This window comes from Tachypleus tridentatus, chromosome 4, assembly GCF_004210375.1.
Source record: "Tachypleus tridentatus isolate NWPU-2018 chromosome 4, ASM421037v1, whole genome shotgun sequence".
Classification (NCBI taxonomy): domain Eukaryota; kingdom Metazoa; phylum Arthropoda; class Merostomata; order Xiphosura; family Limulidae; genus Tachypleus; species Tachypleus tridentatus.
The window spans coordinates 91683108-91704079 of NC_134828.1; the positions used below are offsets into that span (position 1 = coordinate 91683108).

A 20972-nucleotide genomic window follows, 5' to 3' on the forward strand; every position below is an offset into this window, starting at 1 on the left:
AACTACGCAATACATGATTCGCAAACATTTATTAAAATAAATCTGCAACAGACTAACGCTTCTAAAAACAACTAAGTTTAACATTCATGCTGCATGAACTATCTAAATCATAAATGATATATAACAAGTGCGATATGTCAGAAAGCTAACAAGATATTAAACAATATTTTTATTTTGTTACTTTGTTGAGCATTAAGCACAAAGCTACACAATGGGCTATCTGTGCCTTGCCCACCAAGGTTATCGAAACACGGTTTTTAGCGGTGTGAGTGCGCTGTGCCACTTGGGAGAATATATTTATCATGGAGCAATACATTTTTTTCTGTTAATACATGAGTTTGTTAGAATGTAAAAAAAGAAAAAGAAAGTTTTTTACAACAGTTTGTTTGTTTGTTTGGAATTAGGCACCAAACTAAGGAATGGGCTATCTGTGCTGTGCTAGTGGGAGGCTTTTTATAACCGAACACAAACAAAATGTATGTACTTGGTTTGAATAATGAGTTGTTATTTGTACTAGATTGAAATAATTCTTTTTAAAAAATCAGACTGAAATCATCTATCACACTTTTTAATTTTTTTTTTTTTACTTCAGAAGGCAGATTTATCCAGATTGACCAGTGTTACTCATATAACTGTTCATTCTCATTCATTTAACGGTCTAGCATGGTCAGGTGGTTAGGGCGCTCGACTCCCAGTTTGAGAGTCGCGTGTTCGAATACCCGTCGCACCAAGCATGCTCGCCCTTTCATCCATAAGGGCTTTATACTGTGACGATCAATCCCACTATTTGTTGGTAAAAAGAGTAGCCCAAGAATTGGCAGTGGGTGGTGTTGATTAGTTGCCTTCCCTCTAGTCTTACGCTCCTAAATTAGGGATCGGCTAGCGCAGATAGCCCTCGTGTAGCTTTGCGCGAAATTCAAAACAAACAAACATTTGCTTAACTTTGAGATATTACTTGACCTACCGGTGAAGGGATTACACTGTATACATTTCTTGCATAACATGCAGCATTGCAACTAATTCTTCATGAGCAAAAGAGGTATGACATCAGAAGAATGATTAAGAATAAAGACAACAACTTAATTACTTTTTTGATGACATTTTATATGAAATTTACACGTAGTTTGAATAACTGATAAATTTAGAATATTATTATGAAAATAAATGGCATTTGTGTTTCCCATAATGGCACTAAGAGTTATTTTTCATGATTTTATCTCTGGTACTTCCAGGTAATTTATTTTCTTTTATAGATCCATTAGCAATGGTTGAATAGCAAAAAGTTAGGCCAGGAAACATGATGTTGAGTGAATTCGAATTCTCTTGAATTTGATCGAGTTGAAGAAAAAAACAAACTCAATACAGTAACAAAATTAAAGTAATATTTATCCTATTTCAACACATTGAAGAACAAGTGTTCAAAGATATTGTACAACATTAACTTCTTTCTAGGATCAAGGTAACATTCATGAAAACTTGTATTATTCTCCAAATATCACCAATTTCCCAGAACACGTACGTTATCCATGTCTTTATTGGTTACTTGAATAGAAAAGTGAGATAATTATCTTCAGGTATCACTTGACTTGCTAGTGGAAAAGTTCACTAGCCACCTTTATATGGAATATCACTGAAATAGTTCATGTAGTATTAAAATCAACTGGCTCAGAACAGGCATCGAGTAAAAGATGAATTTAGCCTCACTCCTTGATGTACTCATCAGGCTACACACATGGCTAGAAATTAGTATGTGCTAAATCTTTGAAAGTATTATTGATGAATGTTTAGCATCCACTTTTAGCAATTAAAAAACAGAAGCATTAACTATATTCTTACATACGACATAATTTGAAATACTGATCGTTGTTATATACGAGATGTTATTGTTGTTTTTCTCATCTAGAGATTGTTTCGCGTAAGAGTCATGAGAGAAACTACTTACATATATTTCTTCAGAAAATTACATGTAAGTCAGGAACATAGTCAGCAGAAAGGGTTGGGGTGCATGGGTGGATGATTTTCCAAAACAAAGACTTTAAGTTGCTTGTATGAGATTTAAGTGTTAAGTTGAAAAACAAAATAGAAGATAATGGACCTTTTCGACTTTTTGAAATACTGGGATAGTCGTTCGACCCCACAACCGACCTTCCCTAATTACGTTCATGTGAGGTTGGTCTTGGGAGAGAATTTATTTAAAAGTATACTACATTTGAAACAAAAGTCGTTATTAAACTAGATATGTTTGATTTTTTAAACGAAGAATTTTGTAAGGTAGTAATTGCTAAAGAAGTTATGTGTTTGTGTTAGTTTGTTTCTAGAGCTGTATTTATTTCAAAAGTTGTAAGCTACCAACAGCTGAAAGATTACTCGTGCAATTAACTTTTCACACGGTCTGCTTCAACAGAGGTTTGTATCGCTTGTTAATAACACATGCTTGAACCAGCTGACCGGACCTGTCTCTAGGCTTGTTCTTTTTGCTTTTGAATTTCTAGGTATGTGTATATTGTAATTTTAGCTGTTAACCACCTGAGATATTTGGCCTGAAATTACTATGACCAATGACTTGAAAATTTTCTTTTTTTGTTGTCCATAGTTATTTATGGCTGTTATTATTGTAATTTATATATATCATTGTAGTACAGTAATAAAACTAAGTTGTAACTCGTATGGATTTGTTTGGGAATCGTGCTCCTCGTAAGGCTACGTATAACTAGTATTAATATTTGAGTTAAAGAACACCTCAAATGAAAAGTGATAGTAGAAATAGAGAATGAAGTCTTAGTTCTACTAACATTACTATTTACAGTTAAGGCAGGCGTGTAACTGTGTATTGATGATGTGAATGTTTTAGGCTTAGTAAAACAAAATAAAAGTTCAAGTACGTTTGGAATTAACTAAAGGGTTATTGTTAGTGAAGTGTTGTGCATTTATTTCGATAATTAAAACACAGTAAGTTCCTGAATCCATCACAGAATTAATTCATATTTAATGTAGTTTTTACAAAGTTTAGAATACAATGTATGGTCCATTTTTTTCATTACATGTAAGATTGTGTAATAATTTTAAGTCTTAATAAACATTAGGAAGTCTAATCTATGGTATTTTAAATGAGACTATGATTTATGTGAAAACTCTACAATAATTCATAATCAGCCATTTGTGCCCCACTAACTCAAATGTAGTAATTGAGACTAATAACCTTTAACAAGGTTTGGAAAACTTTTCTTTGTTGTTGAATTTTCTGTGAAGCAACTCAAGGGCTATCTGCCCCTAATTTTGAAGTGATACATAAGAGGAAAGATACCTACTCAACTTGTCATGACCACACACTGCCAACCCTTGAACTTCTCTTTATCGACAAAGAGTGGTATTGAACATCACATTATAACATGCTTATGGTTGAAAGGATGAGCATATTTGGTGATAGGATTTGAACTTGTAACCCTTGAAACAGCTATAACCAAAGTTATCTAACTTGCAAATTAAAGTTGTGAACAAAAATTCTAAAACTTTATTTCTGCACCTTTTGACTAATACATTTGAATAATAATTTGATTATTTTGTACATTAGCAAAAATAAAAATAAACCATTATTGAAGGTTATAGATAGTACTTGCTAATTTTTAATTGTAAAATGAAATTCACATCTCTGTGTAGGGTGTGATAAGATCGTTGGTGCTTAAACCAATGCTGTTATCAGTATTTTATTACTTATTTCTTTGCTGCTGAAAGTACCTTTTTAAAAAAATATATATAGTTGGAGCATTTGTGTTATTAGAACATATGAAATAACAACCAGATACTTAGCAGAAGACTTTAAGATTTACAAGTGCTTTGATGGTTTAGGTAAAAATCAATCAATGTCTTCAGTTGTCATATTTGTGAATTATGTGATATCAAGAAGCCTTCTTGACCAAGAAATGCACTAACTCCTAAATTCCAGTAACAAAGATGATATTTAAGGTTAACAGTGAGCCTTTTGGTCTTTAAGTTGTCACGTCAACTTAAAGTAATTAGAATAAAACAATAACTTCATGTTTAGTCTGTAAACCTTATTTTTTATATATTTATCACAATTTTTATGAAATTTACTTCATCCATCACATCTGAAACAACCAGCTCTAAAAGTAAAACTGTCTGAAGATGAGCCTTACCTTACTATAATTTGTGTTTTGTGTCCCTTTGTTCTTATCATTAGATATAAAACAGATGATACATTTTTAATAATCTTAAATTTCTCAGTTAGATCCTCTCTATTTCTTTAAATTAAAAAAAGAAAATTCAGAGATTTAACCTGTCTTGGTTTAAAGACCTTTCCAGCAGTTCATTGTCCTTTTCAAGGTAATGAACCCAACACTAAATGTAATATTTAAAATAAGACCTAATCAGTGAATATACAGTGAAATGGTAACTTTTTTTACTTGTATTTGGTATTATTGCAGATGCAACCCCAAATCCTATTTGACCTACCACTGGCAACAGCATGTTACTTGAATAATATAAAAGTCTGATTAATTATTTACCAAGATTATTTTTTAGAATACACTGTTATAGATGTCCTTATCAAAATTATAATTTAAATTGATAACCCACATATATATACTTGCATTTGATGTACTGTAATTAAGAAACATCTGCTAGTTCTTTTGTAACTTGCCACATGATCTAAATCTTTTTGTAAAATAGCAGCATCCACACAAGACTGTAATATATTAACAGGTTTCAACAATTTCCTGATTATTCCTTTATATGTGTCACTGATATAAAGCTATAAGTTTTTAACTGTAGTGAATAATTTGTGAACTACATTAAGACTTTTATGTTAAATGTCTAATAGTTTCACATTAATCTAAATGTGTTTTCTGTGGATACTAATGGCTGTTAAGATACTATGGACAATTATGGTAGCAAATTTGATAACTGGCCATGTATGAACTATTGTTAGCTTTAATAGAGGTTTCAAGTATACACATGGTAGCGAACTTAAAGTATAACAAAATAGGTTACTGAAGGTCAGTTAGCTCATTTAAGTTGCCAATTGCACTACAAAAGAACATAAAATACTTAATCCAAGAAACTTATTTATTATTCCTGAAACTATTTTGAATATTTTTATTCCATCACCCAAATGTACAATATATTGGAAAACAAAGGAAATTCCTACCTATTTTAAACAATTAAATTTAAGATCTAATTCATCCATGCATTATTGAAAATGAGTTTTTAAAACCCTAATTCTCTGGTTATTCTAAACTTGTTGCCTGTCTCTATATTATTTCACACAAACTTGTTGATATCCTTCTTGCAGTAAGGGGATAAAAACTACAAACATTCTTCTAAATGAAACCACATCAGAGTTTTGAAGAAGACTATGAAAACCAAACATTATTATAAATAGAACCAAGTACAGGGTGCTTGGAAAGTCACTGTGCACTTATATATTTATTAACAGATATGTTTCAATATAGAATACAGGAGATAAATATGAATGACAATTATAAACAGTGTTGAAAGTGACCCCTGTTGGCATCAGTACAGGCTTGGATCCTTCTTATTTTGTTTCTAAACACTGCTATCAGTTGCTGGCCTGAAATAGTCTGAGTGAATGCTGATTACAAAACTGCACAGTGACTTTCTGAACACCCTGTACTTTTAATTACTATCTTTATCTCTCATCAAACTCATCACATTAAAGTTTCTTTTTCTTTCCAAAAGATAATTTGCCTTTTCTTCATAATAGGTTCTTAGTTCCCTGGTACAACAGTAGTAGCTTTATGCAGTTCGGAGCTAAATTCCAGGGTTTCATTCCTTGCAACGAACACAGCAGATAGCCAGCCCATTGTGGCTTTGTTGAACAAACCTCAGGTACATAAATTTGCACTTTTCTGTATTAAAGCTTGTTTTCATTTTCAGACCATTTGCTGAGATATTTGAGGTATTTTAAAATAAAAGGTGTATGCTTATTGTATTAAAATTTGTTTCTCCAGAGTATAAATACTAAATATAAAAAATTAATCCTGTCTAAGGAAGAAAGTAAATAATGTATAGGAAATGTTCCAAAACAATCACTAAAAGACTGCCTCTGTGACCATAATGTATATTTTTTCAGTGGAAAAATTACTCTCTCTTATTTACTATACTTGTACAATAAATAAATCCTACTGTTTCCACCAAATGTTATTTAAATTTTAGAAAAAATCAACAACAAAAGTTGAAAACGTATATTTATTTAGTTGTTTTTTTGCAAACAAAAACTGTTTATCCATTCTTAACTGTCACTGAATAACACTATGTAACAAAATATTTACTTGTTTCTGGGCAGAAAGTGTTACTTTCCAATTGCTTATGCCTAAAATAAATGGAAAAGACCTATTTTTCTCTTCAAACTTTGCTTTTGTGACCTGGGAGCGTATAACAAAAACATGACGGGAGTCTATATTTGGGGGTTGATACGTGAAAGTGATTTACATTACAGTCGCAAATCTCAAAACTACTCACTTGTAAACATTTTTGTATAACTTTAGTATAAATACATGTAAATCTTGATTCATACGTTGTTTTATTCAGATCTTAAATGAAAATGTGCAAATTTGTCCATTTTTACATAGAAAGTAGGTAAATTTCTAACTTTCATTATCCAGGTCACAAAAGGGAATAATGGCCATTTTCTGAACTTTTACGACAAAGCAATTAAGAAATAACCCATACTATCCAGGAACAAAATTTGTGTAACATAGTGTTATTGAGTGTTTTTTTATCTTATTATTTAAGAAGTTAATACATTTACTGCAACTTACAAAACTTTGTAAGGTACTTGATTCCAAATGTAAAGAAACTTCACATAGTAGTTGTGATACTAGTATTCCTTTTAAAATAGTTTTTAAATTTAATCATGTAACTGTACATATTAAAAATTATCTTTTAAACAGGTCTTCTGTATTAAAGATGTTGATAACATGTGCTTCTTATTTTTTAATACATTGCAAGAAAAATAAAATGCACCAGATTATTATGTTCCATTTATGATTTCCATTAGTGTTTTGTATGTGGCTTGATTTTGTACAGCATTATATCAACGTAAAATAAACCACCATTTAGTTTTATCATGAACATTATGGTTCATGTATAACTTATGCAAAGTGTTTGAAATGAACTGATTTTGTTAATACGTGTATCTCGCATGTATGTAATACATTCTTCTAGTAGCATCATTTGTCTCTTGCAGATACAAAATGATTTTAAAACCTTTTGATGTCAACACACCAATGAGTATTGTGGAGAGTTGGAATAATGCTAGAAAGACGAAGCTTCCACCAAGTTGATGCTGAATGTTTAGTTTGGTAGAAGCTTTTAGTGCATGTGGAATTTATTTTTAAACATTGCTTTTTGGTGAGAATGGAATCATCACGTATTTTAACTATTGAATGGGATATGATGGACAAGAGCAGGTTTTTCTCGCTTAACCTTATAAATTCCTTTTTTCTTCGTGCTACTTTGTACCCCTTTACTGTCATCAAAACTCGTCTTCAGATTCAGAAACACCGTGATGTCTACAGAGGAACATATGATGCATTCAAGAAAATACTTCACTATGAAGGGTTTTATGGGCTGTACAAAGGTTTTTGGATCAATACTATTCAGATAGTGTCTGGTGTAGGCTACATCATAACATATGAAAAGGTGCGCCATCTCTTGACTGAGTATGCTAATATTGAAGATGGAAGATTGAAAGGCTTGATAGGTGGAGGTTGTGGTTCATTAGTTGGACAAACAATCATTACACCATTTGATGTGGTATCCCAACACATGATGATGCTTGGTCAAAAAAGTACCTCTGGTGTCAAGAGTACAGAGACAACCAACTTGCTCAGTGTAGACTTTAACCAGAAATACAGAAGGTCTGTTGCAGCTTTCATAATAAAAGAACTTTACAGAAAAGATGGTCTGAAAGGGTTTTATTGTGGGTATTTTGCTTCTTTGTATACTTATGTTCCTGGTAGTGCTCTTTGGTGGATGTTTTATCCTTTATATTCAGGTAAGTGTTTCTTCATTTGAAGTTCTGGAAATTATAAATTCTATGTTAATAGTTCTTGACAATTAGATTGAAATTTTGATTTCTTATTGCTTTTGTGTGTCCTGTGTAGTCTCTTCTACAAGTAGTTACAACTTGGCTGACATTTTTCTACTTTAAGAGCATCATTATAACTTCTCACATTCACATATGTGTCTGTGTAAAAAGAAGGGAAGTAGATGATTGTGAAGACATTGTTTTTATGTTTTTAAGCTATAGAATTAAACATTGTAAAACAACGTTTAAATAAAACATTATAGATGACAAATTTTTGTGAACATCGAAATAACGCAATTTGTTTGTGGTAATGCTAACATTTTGAACTGAAAATCATTTGGTTTATACATCAGTTAAAAAATAATAAAAGTGTAAACATTAGAAATCAAGTAAATCTAATGGTCTTAAATTTCTGAACTTAAAATATCACATGGAAATACTGATTTTTTAAAATATTGGGTTGAGGAATAATTTGTGAGCGTTTTTTCAAGTTAAAAAAATATATTCATAAATGAAATGCTTTCGCAAAATATTTCATGTCATTTGGTAGATAATTTTTTGCTCTAATAGATGGTGTGTTTGATTTTCATATGTCTTTAATTTTTGCTTTCATTTTCAGCTCATTAAATGGAATGTCAAGTGGACAAAATCGAGCATTTTCGACACCATCTGCTTTTCGCATTTAATTTCTTGCAATTTCGTTTAAAACAATGCATACTATATACCTAGGTATTACATGAAATAAAGTATCATAATAAATGTTTTGGGTGTAATGTGTTCATGCATTGAAGTATTGTATAGTCTTGCATGTAATGCTTGAATGAAATTATTCCTCAACCTAATATAATACAGTTCTCATGTGCTTGTTTTAAAACCTGTAATCCAATTAACTCTCTCATTTCCATGGATTGCATTATCTATCTGTTGTTTAGTCTTCAAAAATATACTAACCAATTTGAGATTAGAATTTTGTTAATTTATAACAAAAGGGTCCTTCAAACTCCCCAAACATTTTGGTCTCTTTATCTAAGGAAGGATATATATAGAGAGAGTTGAGACAATACCTACTAGGATAGTTACAGGGATGGAAAGTTGTCTTTATCTTGAAGGAAAGAAGAATTAGTGTTATTGAAGCTATAACAGGATTGGTTTTTCTAACAACAGGATGATGTGTTAATGTAACAAGTTATCAACATTAAGTGTTTTAGAGGAGACTGAGATGGGAATTGACAATTTCCTTGAGAACAAAGGGTGGGGTTAGGTTTTGCTTCTTCAGATGGCATATTCTTGTTGTTTCTATGCTGTCTTTCCACACATCCATTTCGAAACACTGGTTATTAAAAAAATAAGAATACATTATGTGATACAGAATGGACAGTAATTATAATGTTCTTAAAGTGTAAAACCATTTTTTAGTGAAAGATATATTTCTAAATTCATACTTCTTAGGAAGAAAGCTCAATTTATCAGTTGACATAGTACATGTTCAAATAAGAAAGACTAAATTATTATTTGCATTTTTTACATTCAGAATGGTTAGCATCCCTCTTACCTGTGGCAACATCTCATCTGCTTATTCGCTGCATAGCAGGACCAATGGGTGGCATAAGTGTTTGTTTTATTACCAATCCTTTAGACATAGTAAGAGCTAGAATACAGGTAAGTTTTTTTTTATATTAGACTGACCAAGTAGTACTTAGATAGAGTACCTTACTAGTATTTTATGTTGTTCTGTAACCAAGATAGAAGAGTTCAAGTTGTATTTACATAAATTCAGAATTACACTCTGCATGGACTAAACTTTAGTCTAAAAACAAAGACCTCAATAAGGACAACATCTATTACAACAAAAACAGAACCACTGCTTAGAAGTACTGGAAGTTAGTGTAGTAATTTTATTCAAATGGCATTATAGCTCTTATTGTCCCAGAATGCTATCTTAATCAGTATATAGAATTAAATTACACCATTAGATAAGTTACATTAGCTTTTGCTAATTACTTTGCTACATTTATAATTGACATGCTGTTCTGTCCAAGTCTTATTGTTATTATTGAACTCTCTAGAAGCTTTTTATGCTTACTTTTTGAGTTTTACAGAATACTGTTATTTCCTATTTCCTGCTCCTTGTGTTTTTTTAACTGGCAGAAGTTATTTAAAATGGAAGTATTTGTTTAACATGATGTTTTCTTTGTATTACATTTCAACTTGTTATATTTTAATTAGAGCTATATTTCGGAACCAGATAAAGACCCACTATTACCAGGTTTTTCTTTCCTGATGATTGTGGGTCTGTGACTTAATGAAACATATGAATGATTTTAGTAAGGCTTGGCTCCTTGAACTGCTTTTAAAGTATTGTGTACACTTTTCAAACTGAGTTTCAAATAAATATTTTTACAGAAGTCCCATGCTCCCATTATTTTAAAATAATTATCACTGAAAAATTTTCCCTTAATTTATTACTTGGAAAAAAATCGCACACATGGAAACTTGTTCATATTATAAATTCTAAATAAATGATGAAACCAACAAAGCACTAGTGCTGATGAAAACACTATACATTGCAGGAAAGATGGTAGAACGTGCTCAATATTTTAAGAAAGGGGTTCATTAAGACTGGAATTACCTCGCATCACTTCTACTTACCATTTTTATCCATACACACAAGAAATTATGCTCATGCAAGAAAAAGTAAGAATAGAATCTAATAATGATGGGTGCTCTTTTCATCAAAATTTTGATTGGATTCTACTGTTCTTTTTTACATTGAGTTCTGTTTGAATGTGAATGTTTTCCTGGTTTATCCATTTAATTAGAATATATCTAACCAGATATTCCACTGTGTAAAGGTGTAAAATATAGTTTTATTTTGTATATTATAATTGCAGCTCACTTCCTTCCATTTTTATCTCAGTATTTTTTCTTTTAATTTTTTTATAAATCCAAGTATAAATAATTGGAACGATTATAGATAAATACAACTAATGCATGGTATCTACAAGGTTATAAAACTATGAGTAATAAAATTGAAAACTGTATGATTTATGCAGGAGAAAACAGATTTTTTTTTTGCAGATCTTCCTGGTGAGGATAGTGCTTTTGCAGACAGTGCCACCCATAATCTTCCCCTTTTAAAAAGAAAAATGCACTCTAAACAGTTCCTTTGTATAATTTCAACAGTTTATTGGGATTGTGTAGTTGAATTACATTTAAAAGAATAAAGTTTATTCACAGTTGGAATTAACCACTTCCAAACATCGACTTCAAATATTTTCATCCATTAATTAAACACTGCTTAAACAGATGTAACATATTTGTAATGATTCAGATACATTGATATACAAGTAAAGGAAAACTTTGAAAATGGAAGTAATTGTAGGGATGACTACTATTTATTTCACAAACAATGCAAATTAGGTAGTAGGGATGGCATTTGTATCATCACTACATAACAGTACAAACAAGAATTAAAATATGGATTGTTATATATACATACTGCTAATCACAGTTTAATTTATACTGTTTATGTCTGTTATCATTATACTACACTTTATGTCTGTGATATTAAGTAAGAATGGTGCAAGTGCTAACCCTACTATTTTGTTTGTATTGTTTATCAAGTATTGATGTTATTCACTCGTGTTCACTTTCTGTTTTGAAAGGTTTTTTCTTTACTTGTTTGCCTTTACTATGTTTATTAAAACATAGGAAGTTTATAACAATGTTCTAAATACAGTAAGGTTTCAACTATAATATTTATTGCTTTATATATTATTGGTTGATAATTGCTGTTTCATCCTGTACGTAAGTTTTTTAAAGAACACCAAAGTTCTGTAAGAAAGCTACCACTACAAGGGGTAATGACAACGACATTTACACTAGAATTAGTAATTTTTTTTTTAAATTACTACTGGTTAATAATACTTATAAAAAGTGGATATCCAGTTTGAAACTATGCACATCAGTTAAACTGGTTGACACCATTATTTTGGATTTTGAATTACCATGTGATTAAAAAAAAAAAAAAAAAGAGGCAGAAAAACAAAAAATTCAATTTTGTTTTACTACTATATTTACAAACATTCTCAGGACTTGTGAATCAGTCATTACATAGATATTGTTAGAAACGGAAATGATATAATAAAGTTCTGATCACCTATTGAAGAGATATTTTCAATACCTTTTTAATGAATAATCTGGAGAATCCATACATAGGCAGTGCTACCATCTGTCTGATATGTACTTTAGAAATTAATATGTAATATTCACCAAATTTAGTACATTTTAGAAAATATTTATGTATTTGCAACATTTTCTCACAATATCTGACATCAGATTTATTTCTGAGCTAGAGATGACCTTGAAGCACTGTGTGTTTGAAAACTTTGCAATATTTTATTAATGTTTGTGGCAAGTTTAATGCCTTGAAATAATGTATGCATGTATCTTATGTGTTTTATATTATTAGGAATGTAACATATTTAAAATTCATGGTATCTTGTACAATAATTACTAAAACATAAATGTTACAAATATAGTTAGCTGAGAAATACCACGTGGGAAATTTCAATTTAGGTTTAGTGAATGAAATTATATTTGTCTTTTTTTTTTTTTTTTTTTTTGGGTCTTGGGGCAAATATTTTTGTGAATAAGTTCATGCAAGTACTAAAATAACACACAACAATATACAGTACACTGCAAAAATGTTAGGACAAGAGAATATTTTGTCATTCTTTTCATTTTATGGGCTAATTCTTCCATGCCATTACAGAATGTAAATTCAATACTATGTTAATACTTCACTGATTTCTGTCAACAGCTAAACGAGCCAGGATGAGAATACTTATATCTGTAGAATTCCCTTGTACTTGTACCAATGTAATATCGTGAGGGTTCTGCTTGAATGGTTACACTGATTAAATTTAGGGTCTAAAATAACTGTCACGATACCCCATGCAGTGTTTTAACTACAGAGAAGGAAAGTAACATATGATACTGGTATATATGCTAGAAAAAATCAGTTTAACAGCTCTCTACAAATAAACCTTATTAAAAAACAATGTTTAATAGTACATTTTGAGTTTTGTTGTCATGCCATATTCCAAAAAAATGGAGAATTGTCAGTAGAGCAGAGAGTTTGCATCAAAGGTTTATGTGATGTTGATTGGACTCTCTGACAAATTGCTGCAGATTTGAAATGCTCTCCAAGCATTCTCCAATACACCCTAGATTATGAGACCGAGATAGGTAAAATTAAGAGTATGAAAGGAAAAGGTAGAACATTTAAACTCAATAATACAGATGTTAAGTATCTTCATTTATACATCTTTTGGGACAGAAGGAAGACTGCCACTTATCTCAAGCATGACATAAACGACCATGAGCCAAACGACAGAAGATTATCCAGATCTATCAAAAGGACTGATGGAGAATGTAATACTTGGTTATGTAGCAGTTAAAAAAAAACCTTTACTTTGATCTTCAAATATTATTAAAGAAACTCAAATTTGCTAAAAGCTACAAAACTGGAATGTTATGTAGCTTTGGTGCAAAAATTCAAAACCAACAAACAAATATAGCAATCCAGAAGCACCAGAATACAGAGGTGGTCAATGCATCTGGGAAGAACAGAATAAAGGATAAGAACAGGGGAAGGAAATGTTGTGGTAATGAAGACTGAAGAGAATAAGGAAAAGACTAAATAGTAGTGAAACATGAAAATGGAGGATCAGAAGGTTGGGATGTAGAATTGGTGCCATGTTCTAACATAAGAGACAAACCACTGAATGCAAAGTCATTGAAAACAAGAAATGAAGGGATCACTTCATTTTGTAAACCCATTCAGGTCAGGAGAACAATCTGCCTAAAGTCTGAAGGCATCCTGTATATGACATGATGAACTAACCTGAACATCATGGGCCTAAAAGATCCAAGTGGAAAAACATTGGGATGTCAACTAGATGTATCATGGAAATATGATCCATAACTGTTAGGGGGTCTGGTTGAAACTTGACCAAGTAATCCCTAGAGATAGGAAACAAGGTTCCCAGGGCTGGAGAACCACAAGGAGTTGTAGGATGGTGATAGGAATAGTATGTAGAACTTTAGATCAACAGCTTGTAGCAAGACTACTATCATCACGTTCACCCAAGCCCCGGAGGGGACCATCCATGAATAGAAGAAAATTTATTTTTGTAGTAGGGAGCATGATTCCAGCAGAAACACAAATATGGACCACAAAAAGTGATAGTCAATATGGTAGTAAAGAAGGGGGAATGGGAAAAGCCATTTGAATGGAATAAACTCTAGACAGCAAGGGCTCTGGAAACACGATAAATATGTTATGTTGCAAAAACAGAGCCTTATGTGGGGTCCATAAAAATTATCCCAGAGTAAGGGCCTTTAAAATAGGACATCACAACCCAAAATGTCTCATCAACAAAGAAACTACAATGGCAGGGTTAAAGCCAAAGATGACAGGTGTGCAAAAGAAATATTAAGTATGAAGAAGATACTTTCTGAGAAGCCCTTTTGGGATCCCTAGACAAACCTGAGACACAAGAATGCAAGTGAAAGGAACAGCAATAATCAGCACAATAAATTATAGAAGTGAAATCAGTGCTGCAGTGAATCAAGAATAATTCTGGGACATGTTCAGCAAACTAGCAAAATGAACTCAGTATGTGTGGGCTTGTTAAGGATACCCATCCAACAATGAAAAAGAGCAGACTGATCCAAAGCCCATGGGGGAGAAGGGAAACTAATGCAGTCTCCCAAAGGGTGGAAAAGCATAAAATGTGAGCACAAAAATCAGGGGACAGAAAAGGATGAGAGTCTTAAAATTAAACTTTAAAGAGCAATCAACATAATTTCACAGACCTAAGAAATCAACAAACACTGAACAGGATACAAGAAAGCATGTCTTAAGCTGTGGGGAGGTAGGGAACTGTGTATATCATTTTTAACTATGCCAGATACAAAAGACACAGATGAAGAACAAAGGATATCCATAGAACAATCAAAATCCCAGCAAACACACAATTATACATTTTAACCACTTATTAAATATAGTTCATTTATCTGAAAGCTGTTCAGACTTGAATTGTAATAAATTTAAATTTGACAATATTAATCTAGTCACAGAAATAACAATTGTTCTGTGCAAACTGACATGCAACTGTTCATGTCTTGACACATAAAGTTGTCCATGTCATTATTTGTCAGTGCACATTTAGTATGACATAGTTGTATCTACAGTTGTTAACCAGTACAAGTCATATGCCAGATAATAATGACAACCAGAGGTTTATTAGAAATTTCTGGTATAAGAATATTATTTAAATTTTTTCAGTTATTGTTCATATGGTCTATTTTTTTTTTAAGAAAAATATGAAAAATCTGTAAAATGGAAGCAGTCATTTCTATAAATAAATTTGTTGAGTATGCTATGATTTATTTGTTTGTAGGTTCAACGAATGGACTCTTTCCTGGGAACTTCAATTTTATTATGGAAAGAGGAAGGACTCGGAATATTCACGAAAGGTGTTTCTGCTCGATTAGTGCAGAGTAGCATCTTTTCATTCTTGGTTGTGCTAGGCTATGAAACATTGAAGCGATGGAGCGTTCATGACCAGTATAAAGACCAAATACAGTGGTGATACGCACCATTCTAGTTCAGCTAATTATTTTATAATGATAAATAAAATTGTCTGATATATATATATATATATATATATATAGTTGATTTTTAAATTTAAATAATATATTTTGTGGTAGATTATATTTTATTTATGTTACTCAGGGTCATCGTTAACAGAAGTTTGAATTACTTTTTGTGTGAAAAAATTACATCTAATGTCAATTAATAGATATGGTTTTTCACTGTGTAATCGGCAGTAGTGTAGATTTATGATGAAAGTGTCCACAGTTTATGAAAACATGCTGTGTATTGTTCAGTACCTTATACTCAAGCACTTACTAATTGACTCTATGGTTGTGGTATGTGAAAGCAGTTAAGTTGCTGGTTTATTTTCTCGTATTTCATTTTGTGGCAGTGGCAACTGGAAATTATTAGTCTGTCAAAATCAAATTCATCTGTCTTCTAAAGAACATAGTAGAAAAGAATTGCTAAGTGGGCATTAGTTTTACAAACAAAGTGATGTAAGTTTTAAATGTGTTTTTGAATGTTTTAAATAAACTTACATCACTTAGATTGTAAAACTAATGCCCACTTAGCAATTATAGTGTGTGATCAGAGCCTTGGTATTCTGTTATCTGAGAAGGTACAATACTTTATACTCTGAATTGTTCTTGGTTTTTTATATTAGATAATACATTATACCAATAAAATTAATATTTACAATATTCTGAAGCATGTCAATGGTGATTAGTTTACTTTTTAATATCCAAAACAAATTATTTATTAAGTTGAAAATAAAAGAAACAGCATTCAATAATAGTTATATTATGCAAAAATCAAGTGATTTTTTTTGGTTTTTATAAATTGTAAAATATGAGGTTGGCATTGACAAAAAAATAGTAAACACTGCTTACTGTGAAGTATTAGCATGAACTGATCTTAAAGAAGTTATTGTGAGTAAGAACAGTTACTGCTACCAAACAAAGACCATCTAATTTGTTTAAATTCTACTTCAGCTAATATTTTACTGTGTGTATGAAGTCATCATGGTAAATGTTGTAAAATGTTTTTCTTAATGTGTTATTTTAAAGTCATTCATTTTATACTTTCCAGCCTTTATCTGTTTCATCAAAGTCCAAATGTTAAAATCTATCTAAGGATACTTTGTAGAGCAAATATGAACTTTTAACAAATTACTATATTTTTACAGATTCATTAGTATAATGTTTATAATTTTTTTTTTTTTTTTATACAGGTAGAGTCTCACTTAAAGTTATAACCTGTTTCTGAAACAATATGATTAGAGTTACTGTAATATTGTTGCAGTGGTTAATTGAAAAAAAAAAAGTGAAGTGTTAGAATATAATTTTTGGGTTTTTTTTTCCTGACTTTAAAGAAAATTACATTCTGAGTGAAACTAAAACAAACTTTAGTTGTGTATATGTCAAAATCCTTTTTTATGTTTATGTATTACAAAGGATTGTGAACTTGCTTTGGAATTCTATGATTATTTTCGTTACAAACAAAAAAATTATTATAATATTTTTTCTGAATCTTGCAAAAATATGCATTTTAGATTAGGATGAATTATATTACAAATTAATCACCAAATTTTGATGTTAAAATATATATTCCATTTTGATATTATGGGAGGAGTTACAATAACTAGTTCTTCATCCAGTTTTGATGTGGGCATGAACAAGGAGAATGACCGGGTGGTTAGGATGCTTAATGTGGGTTGTGAGTTCGTATGCCCATCACACCAAATATGCTCCCCCCTTTCAGCTGTGGGGGTGTTATAATGTGAAGGTCAATCCCACTATTTACTGGTGAAAGAATAGCCTGAGAGTTGGTGGTTATGACTAGCTTCCTCCCTCTAGTCTTTCACACTGCTGAATTAGAGACAGCTAGTACAGATTGCACTCCAGTAGCTTTGCATGAAATTCAAACCAAACAAATTGACATCAGTTCATAAGATCCCAAGAAAACAAACAAAAAACAGAGTATTTATATGCAAAATCATAATTCCTTTTATTGTTTTTTTGCATTTTAGTCACCTGTAACAGTTCAGGGAGGCAGCAAACTGGAATCTTGTATTGAAGAGATTGAGAAACAGTGGACTTCTTAACGTCATTTACCACCAACTGTTGATCTACTGTTTAACAACAAAACATGGGATTGATCATGACATTATAATACCACCACAACTGAAAGGGTAAATATGTCTGGTGACAGGTTTGATTAAGTTAGTGGTGTTTATTAGTTTGCAATTAAGCCCAAACCTGTGCAATTGGCTATCTGTGCTCTTCCTCCTACAGTTTCTAGTGTTATACGTCCACAGATGTACCTCTGTGTCACTGGGAGGGCAAGTTAGGTACTTTACCTACATTTTATGCATTTCCAACAGTTGACTTGCAACAACTTGAATGTTAATATTAATTAGATAAGCTGTATACAATTAAGTACACTATAAAACCATTTTATTAACTTTATTAAAGCATAAAGGTTAATTTAAAAAATATTTAAAACCATTATTTTTATTTTAAGTTTTTGAATCTTGTTGATAGGATGACAGCCGGTATTAGTTATGAAACACAAGTCGGTATTTTACACTTCAATGAAATGGAATCTCTACATAAAACTACTTGTGTAACTGTGCATTGAGAATTCTTTAACAAATTAAAAATTACATAATTTGCTAAACTGAAATCAAGTTCAGTTTAGAATCCATTTTTCATTTAATTTATTTAAGACTAGTGGCTAGTTGCAATTATCTTGAAGTTAAAACTGGAGTTATATTTCAGTCTTAAGTTAATGGTCAAACAACATGCATCAAAGTACCAGCATTTGGTGTAGTATCATTGTTTGGTGGCTGCGATGGTGTAGGTTTGATTTGAAAAAACAAAACAAAAAAAAGAACCATTGTTTATGGCATGCATCAGATGCATGCAGGTCAGGTTTAGCAGATCAAATATAGAAAACAGGTTATAACAAACAAAATATATATCTTTAAAGGATGTTGTTCAGTTGGTAATGAAACTTAGAACAGTTAAAGTTGCACCGTCAAGAAATTATTAGATTATAACATTTCATATAATACAGGAATCAACTCTCTCAGGTAGAGGTCTGGAAGAACTCAAAGAATTTATTAGATAACAGCTGACTTAAAATGGGCAAATTTAAATCATAGGGGATAATGTGTTTCAATTACAATTCGAAAGAATGTATTGCCAGAAATTGAAGACAAAAATATTTTGGAAACAGGAACTATTTCCGTTTGATTACAGGAAATATCTTTGATATTTCAGCTAGAGGGAACCTACAATTTACCCTCATTGGGAAGCATTTCTACACAATACGATGTGTAGATAATTAACATTAAGGAAGAGTGCATTTTGCGAATATATTTCTTACGAAAACTTAGATGCGAATTTATATTTGCTTCAAATTATTTTACAGTTTAAAACCAGGAACTTGCTGTGTAGGTACCACAAGAAAATTACACCACCAGAGGCAGTACTTCCAGTGACAACAAAGACGAAAACAATGAATACATCTAAAAATAACGTAGAGGAAGTAAGCATCCAGAACGAAGTGGTACAAGTTAAACATCATCCATAATAGTTGTATTTGGAAACACGTCGGTGAGAAAATTACTGAATTGTTAATTAACTTCAAAGGGGACTTCACCAAATGTAAGTCATCTAGCGTTAGCTCCCAAGGTTCCTATTGAAATCACTTTTGAAGTTACAAAACAACAAATATTTATAAAGGAGAAAAGGTCATTTCATCGTTGTACCATAAACCACTGAGAATAAATCGCCAAAGTAGCTGTTCACTACCTAATTTATCGATAATAATTAAATAAGGAAATATTTAAACTGTTTAATTAATACGTTAATGATTGTAATGCTTATATTTATGAATAATGTTAATTGCAAGAAATTGTATTTTATTGTTAATTATTGAATTTTAATAACTATTGTCTTTCTTGTGTAATAGAATTGTTCAAGAAACTTCACAATCCAGGAAGGAGGCAGTGTTGTAGGATATATTTTTATTTTCTCAAATTAGGCGTTTGTATTGTTTTTCACGAAGAGAAGTCTCTAATGCCACACGATAAACTCGTAGCTCAAACCATGGAATTTTCTTTAAAGTTGGGAAAATTGAGTGCTATGAAAACACGAGTTACGTGAGAACACACTGTAGAGTTGTTGTTATATCACTGAGTTTGTTACAGAGACACTTTTTTGTACTGAGTTAGTGAATTATGAATTTGTTTTCATATTTATGAATATGTTTCAACGAATTAATTTAGGTGGGAGAAAATTAAGAAGTAAATGGAACTTATATGTCTGTTTGTGAAATTAAACCTACTGCTAGTTATTTTCTGTGTTTGTATGTAGATAGACACTAAGCTACACAATAATCTACCTGTGTTATCTATACCACGAATATTGAAACACTGTTTTAGCGTTATAAATCTTCAGACCGCTGTTCCACTTGTAAGTGGGTTAGAATTGTTAGTTAAATGGAACATCTAATTGAAATAAAACGCTTTCTTTGTCATTAAGTAGAATAGACTTCCAATTTTTTTTAACCAACTAATTCAGCAGAATATTCTTAACGAAAGAAGCCGTTGTAACATTATACAATGCAAGCTGAGGTACCTGTCCTTTGTCCGTGCTATTGACTCAAAAGGCTCGGCATGGCCAGTTGGTTAAGGCACTCAACTCGTAATCCGAGGGTCGCGGGTTCGAATCCCTGTCACACCAAACATGCTCGCCCTTTCAGCGTTGGGGGCATTATAATGTTACTGTCAATCCCACTATTCGTTGGTAAAAGAGTAGTCCAAGAGTTGGTGGTGGGTGGTGATGACTAGCTGCTTTTCTTCTAGTCTTACATTGTTAAATTAGGGACGGCTAGCGCAAATAGTCCTCGTAACTTTGCGCGATATTCAAAACAAACCATGAACTGAAAAAAAATAGTGGGGTGGATGCTATGATAAATATAAAAAAACATCCTAGATTTCACATAGTTTATTTATTAACATAACATATTACAGAATTGATTATTAAATCGCCAGTATATACACCCTTAATGGCCAAGGTGACTGAAGGAAGAAATAGTGACAGCAGGTGAGCTTTCTATTTCCCTCTTTTAGAACCCAACTCTTAATGTTCTTCCACAATGTTTCATATGATTAATTAATTGATGGCCATTGACTGCAGAAGTGTCTTACAGGCCGAAGTTGAAAGGCTA

General features: G+C 31.5%; 1 protein-coding gene across 11 annotated transcripts; it reads left to right on the forward strand.

The window, feature by feature from the left end:
- Positions 1–2205: 2205 nt before the first annotated feature.
- On the forward strand, positions 2206–20096 carry LOC143249682 (solute carrier family 25 member 44-like). Of its 11 annotated transcripts, none has more exons than XM_076499971.1 (7): positions 2206–2492; positions 5741–5865; positions 7226–8035; positions 9600–9727; positions 15538–15725; positions 19170–19405; positions 19713–20096. In XM_076499971.1, the coding sequence occupies exons 3-6, from the start codon at positions 7396–7398 to the stop codon at positions 19237–19239; spliced, it is 1026 nt and encodes a 341-aa protein (XP_076356086.1). In that variant the 5' UTR covers positions 2206–2492; positions 5741–5865; positions 7226–7395; the 3' UTR covers positions 19240–19405; positions 19713–20096. The 11 variants fall into 11 exon arrangements, with proteins under 11 accessions (XP_076356086.1, XP_076356087.1, XP_076356085.1 ...); XM_076499972.1 differs by having other exon boundaries at positions 19170–19354; XM_076499975.1 differs by adding an exon at positions 17764–17925 and having other exon boundaries at positions 2208–2492; positions 19170–20096.
- Positions 20097–20972: the final 876 nt, after the last annotated feature.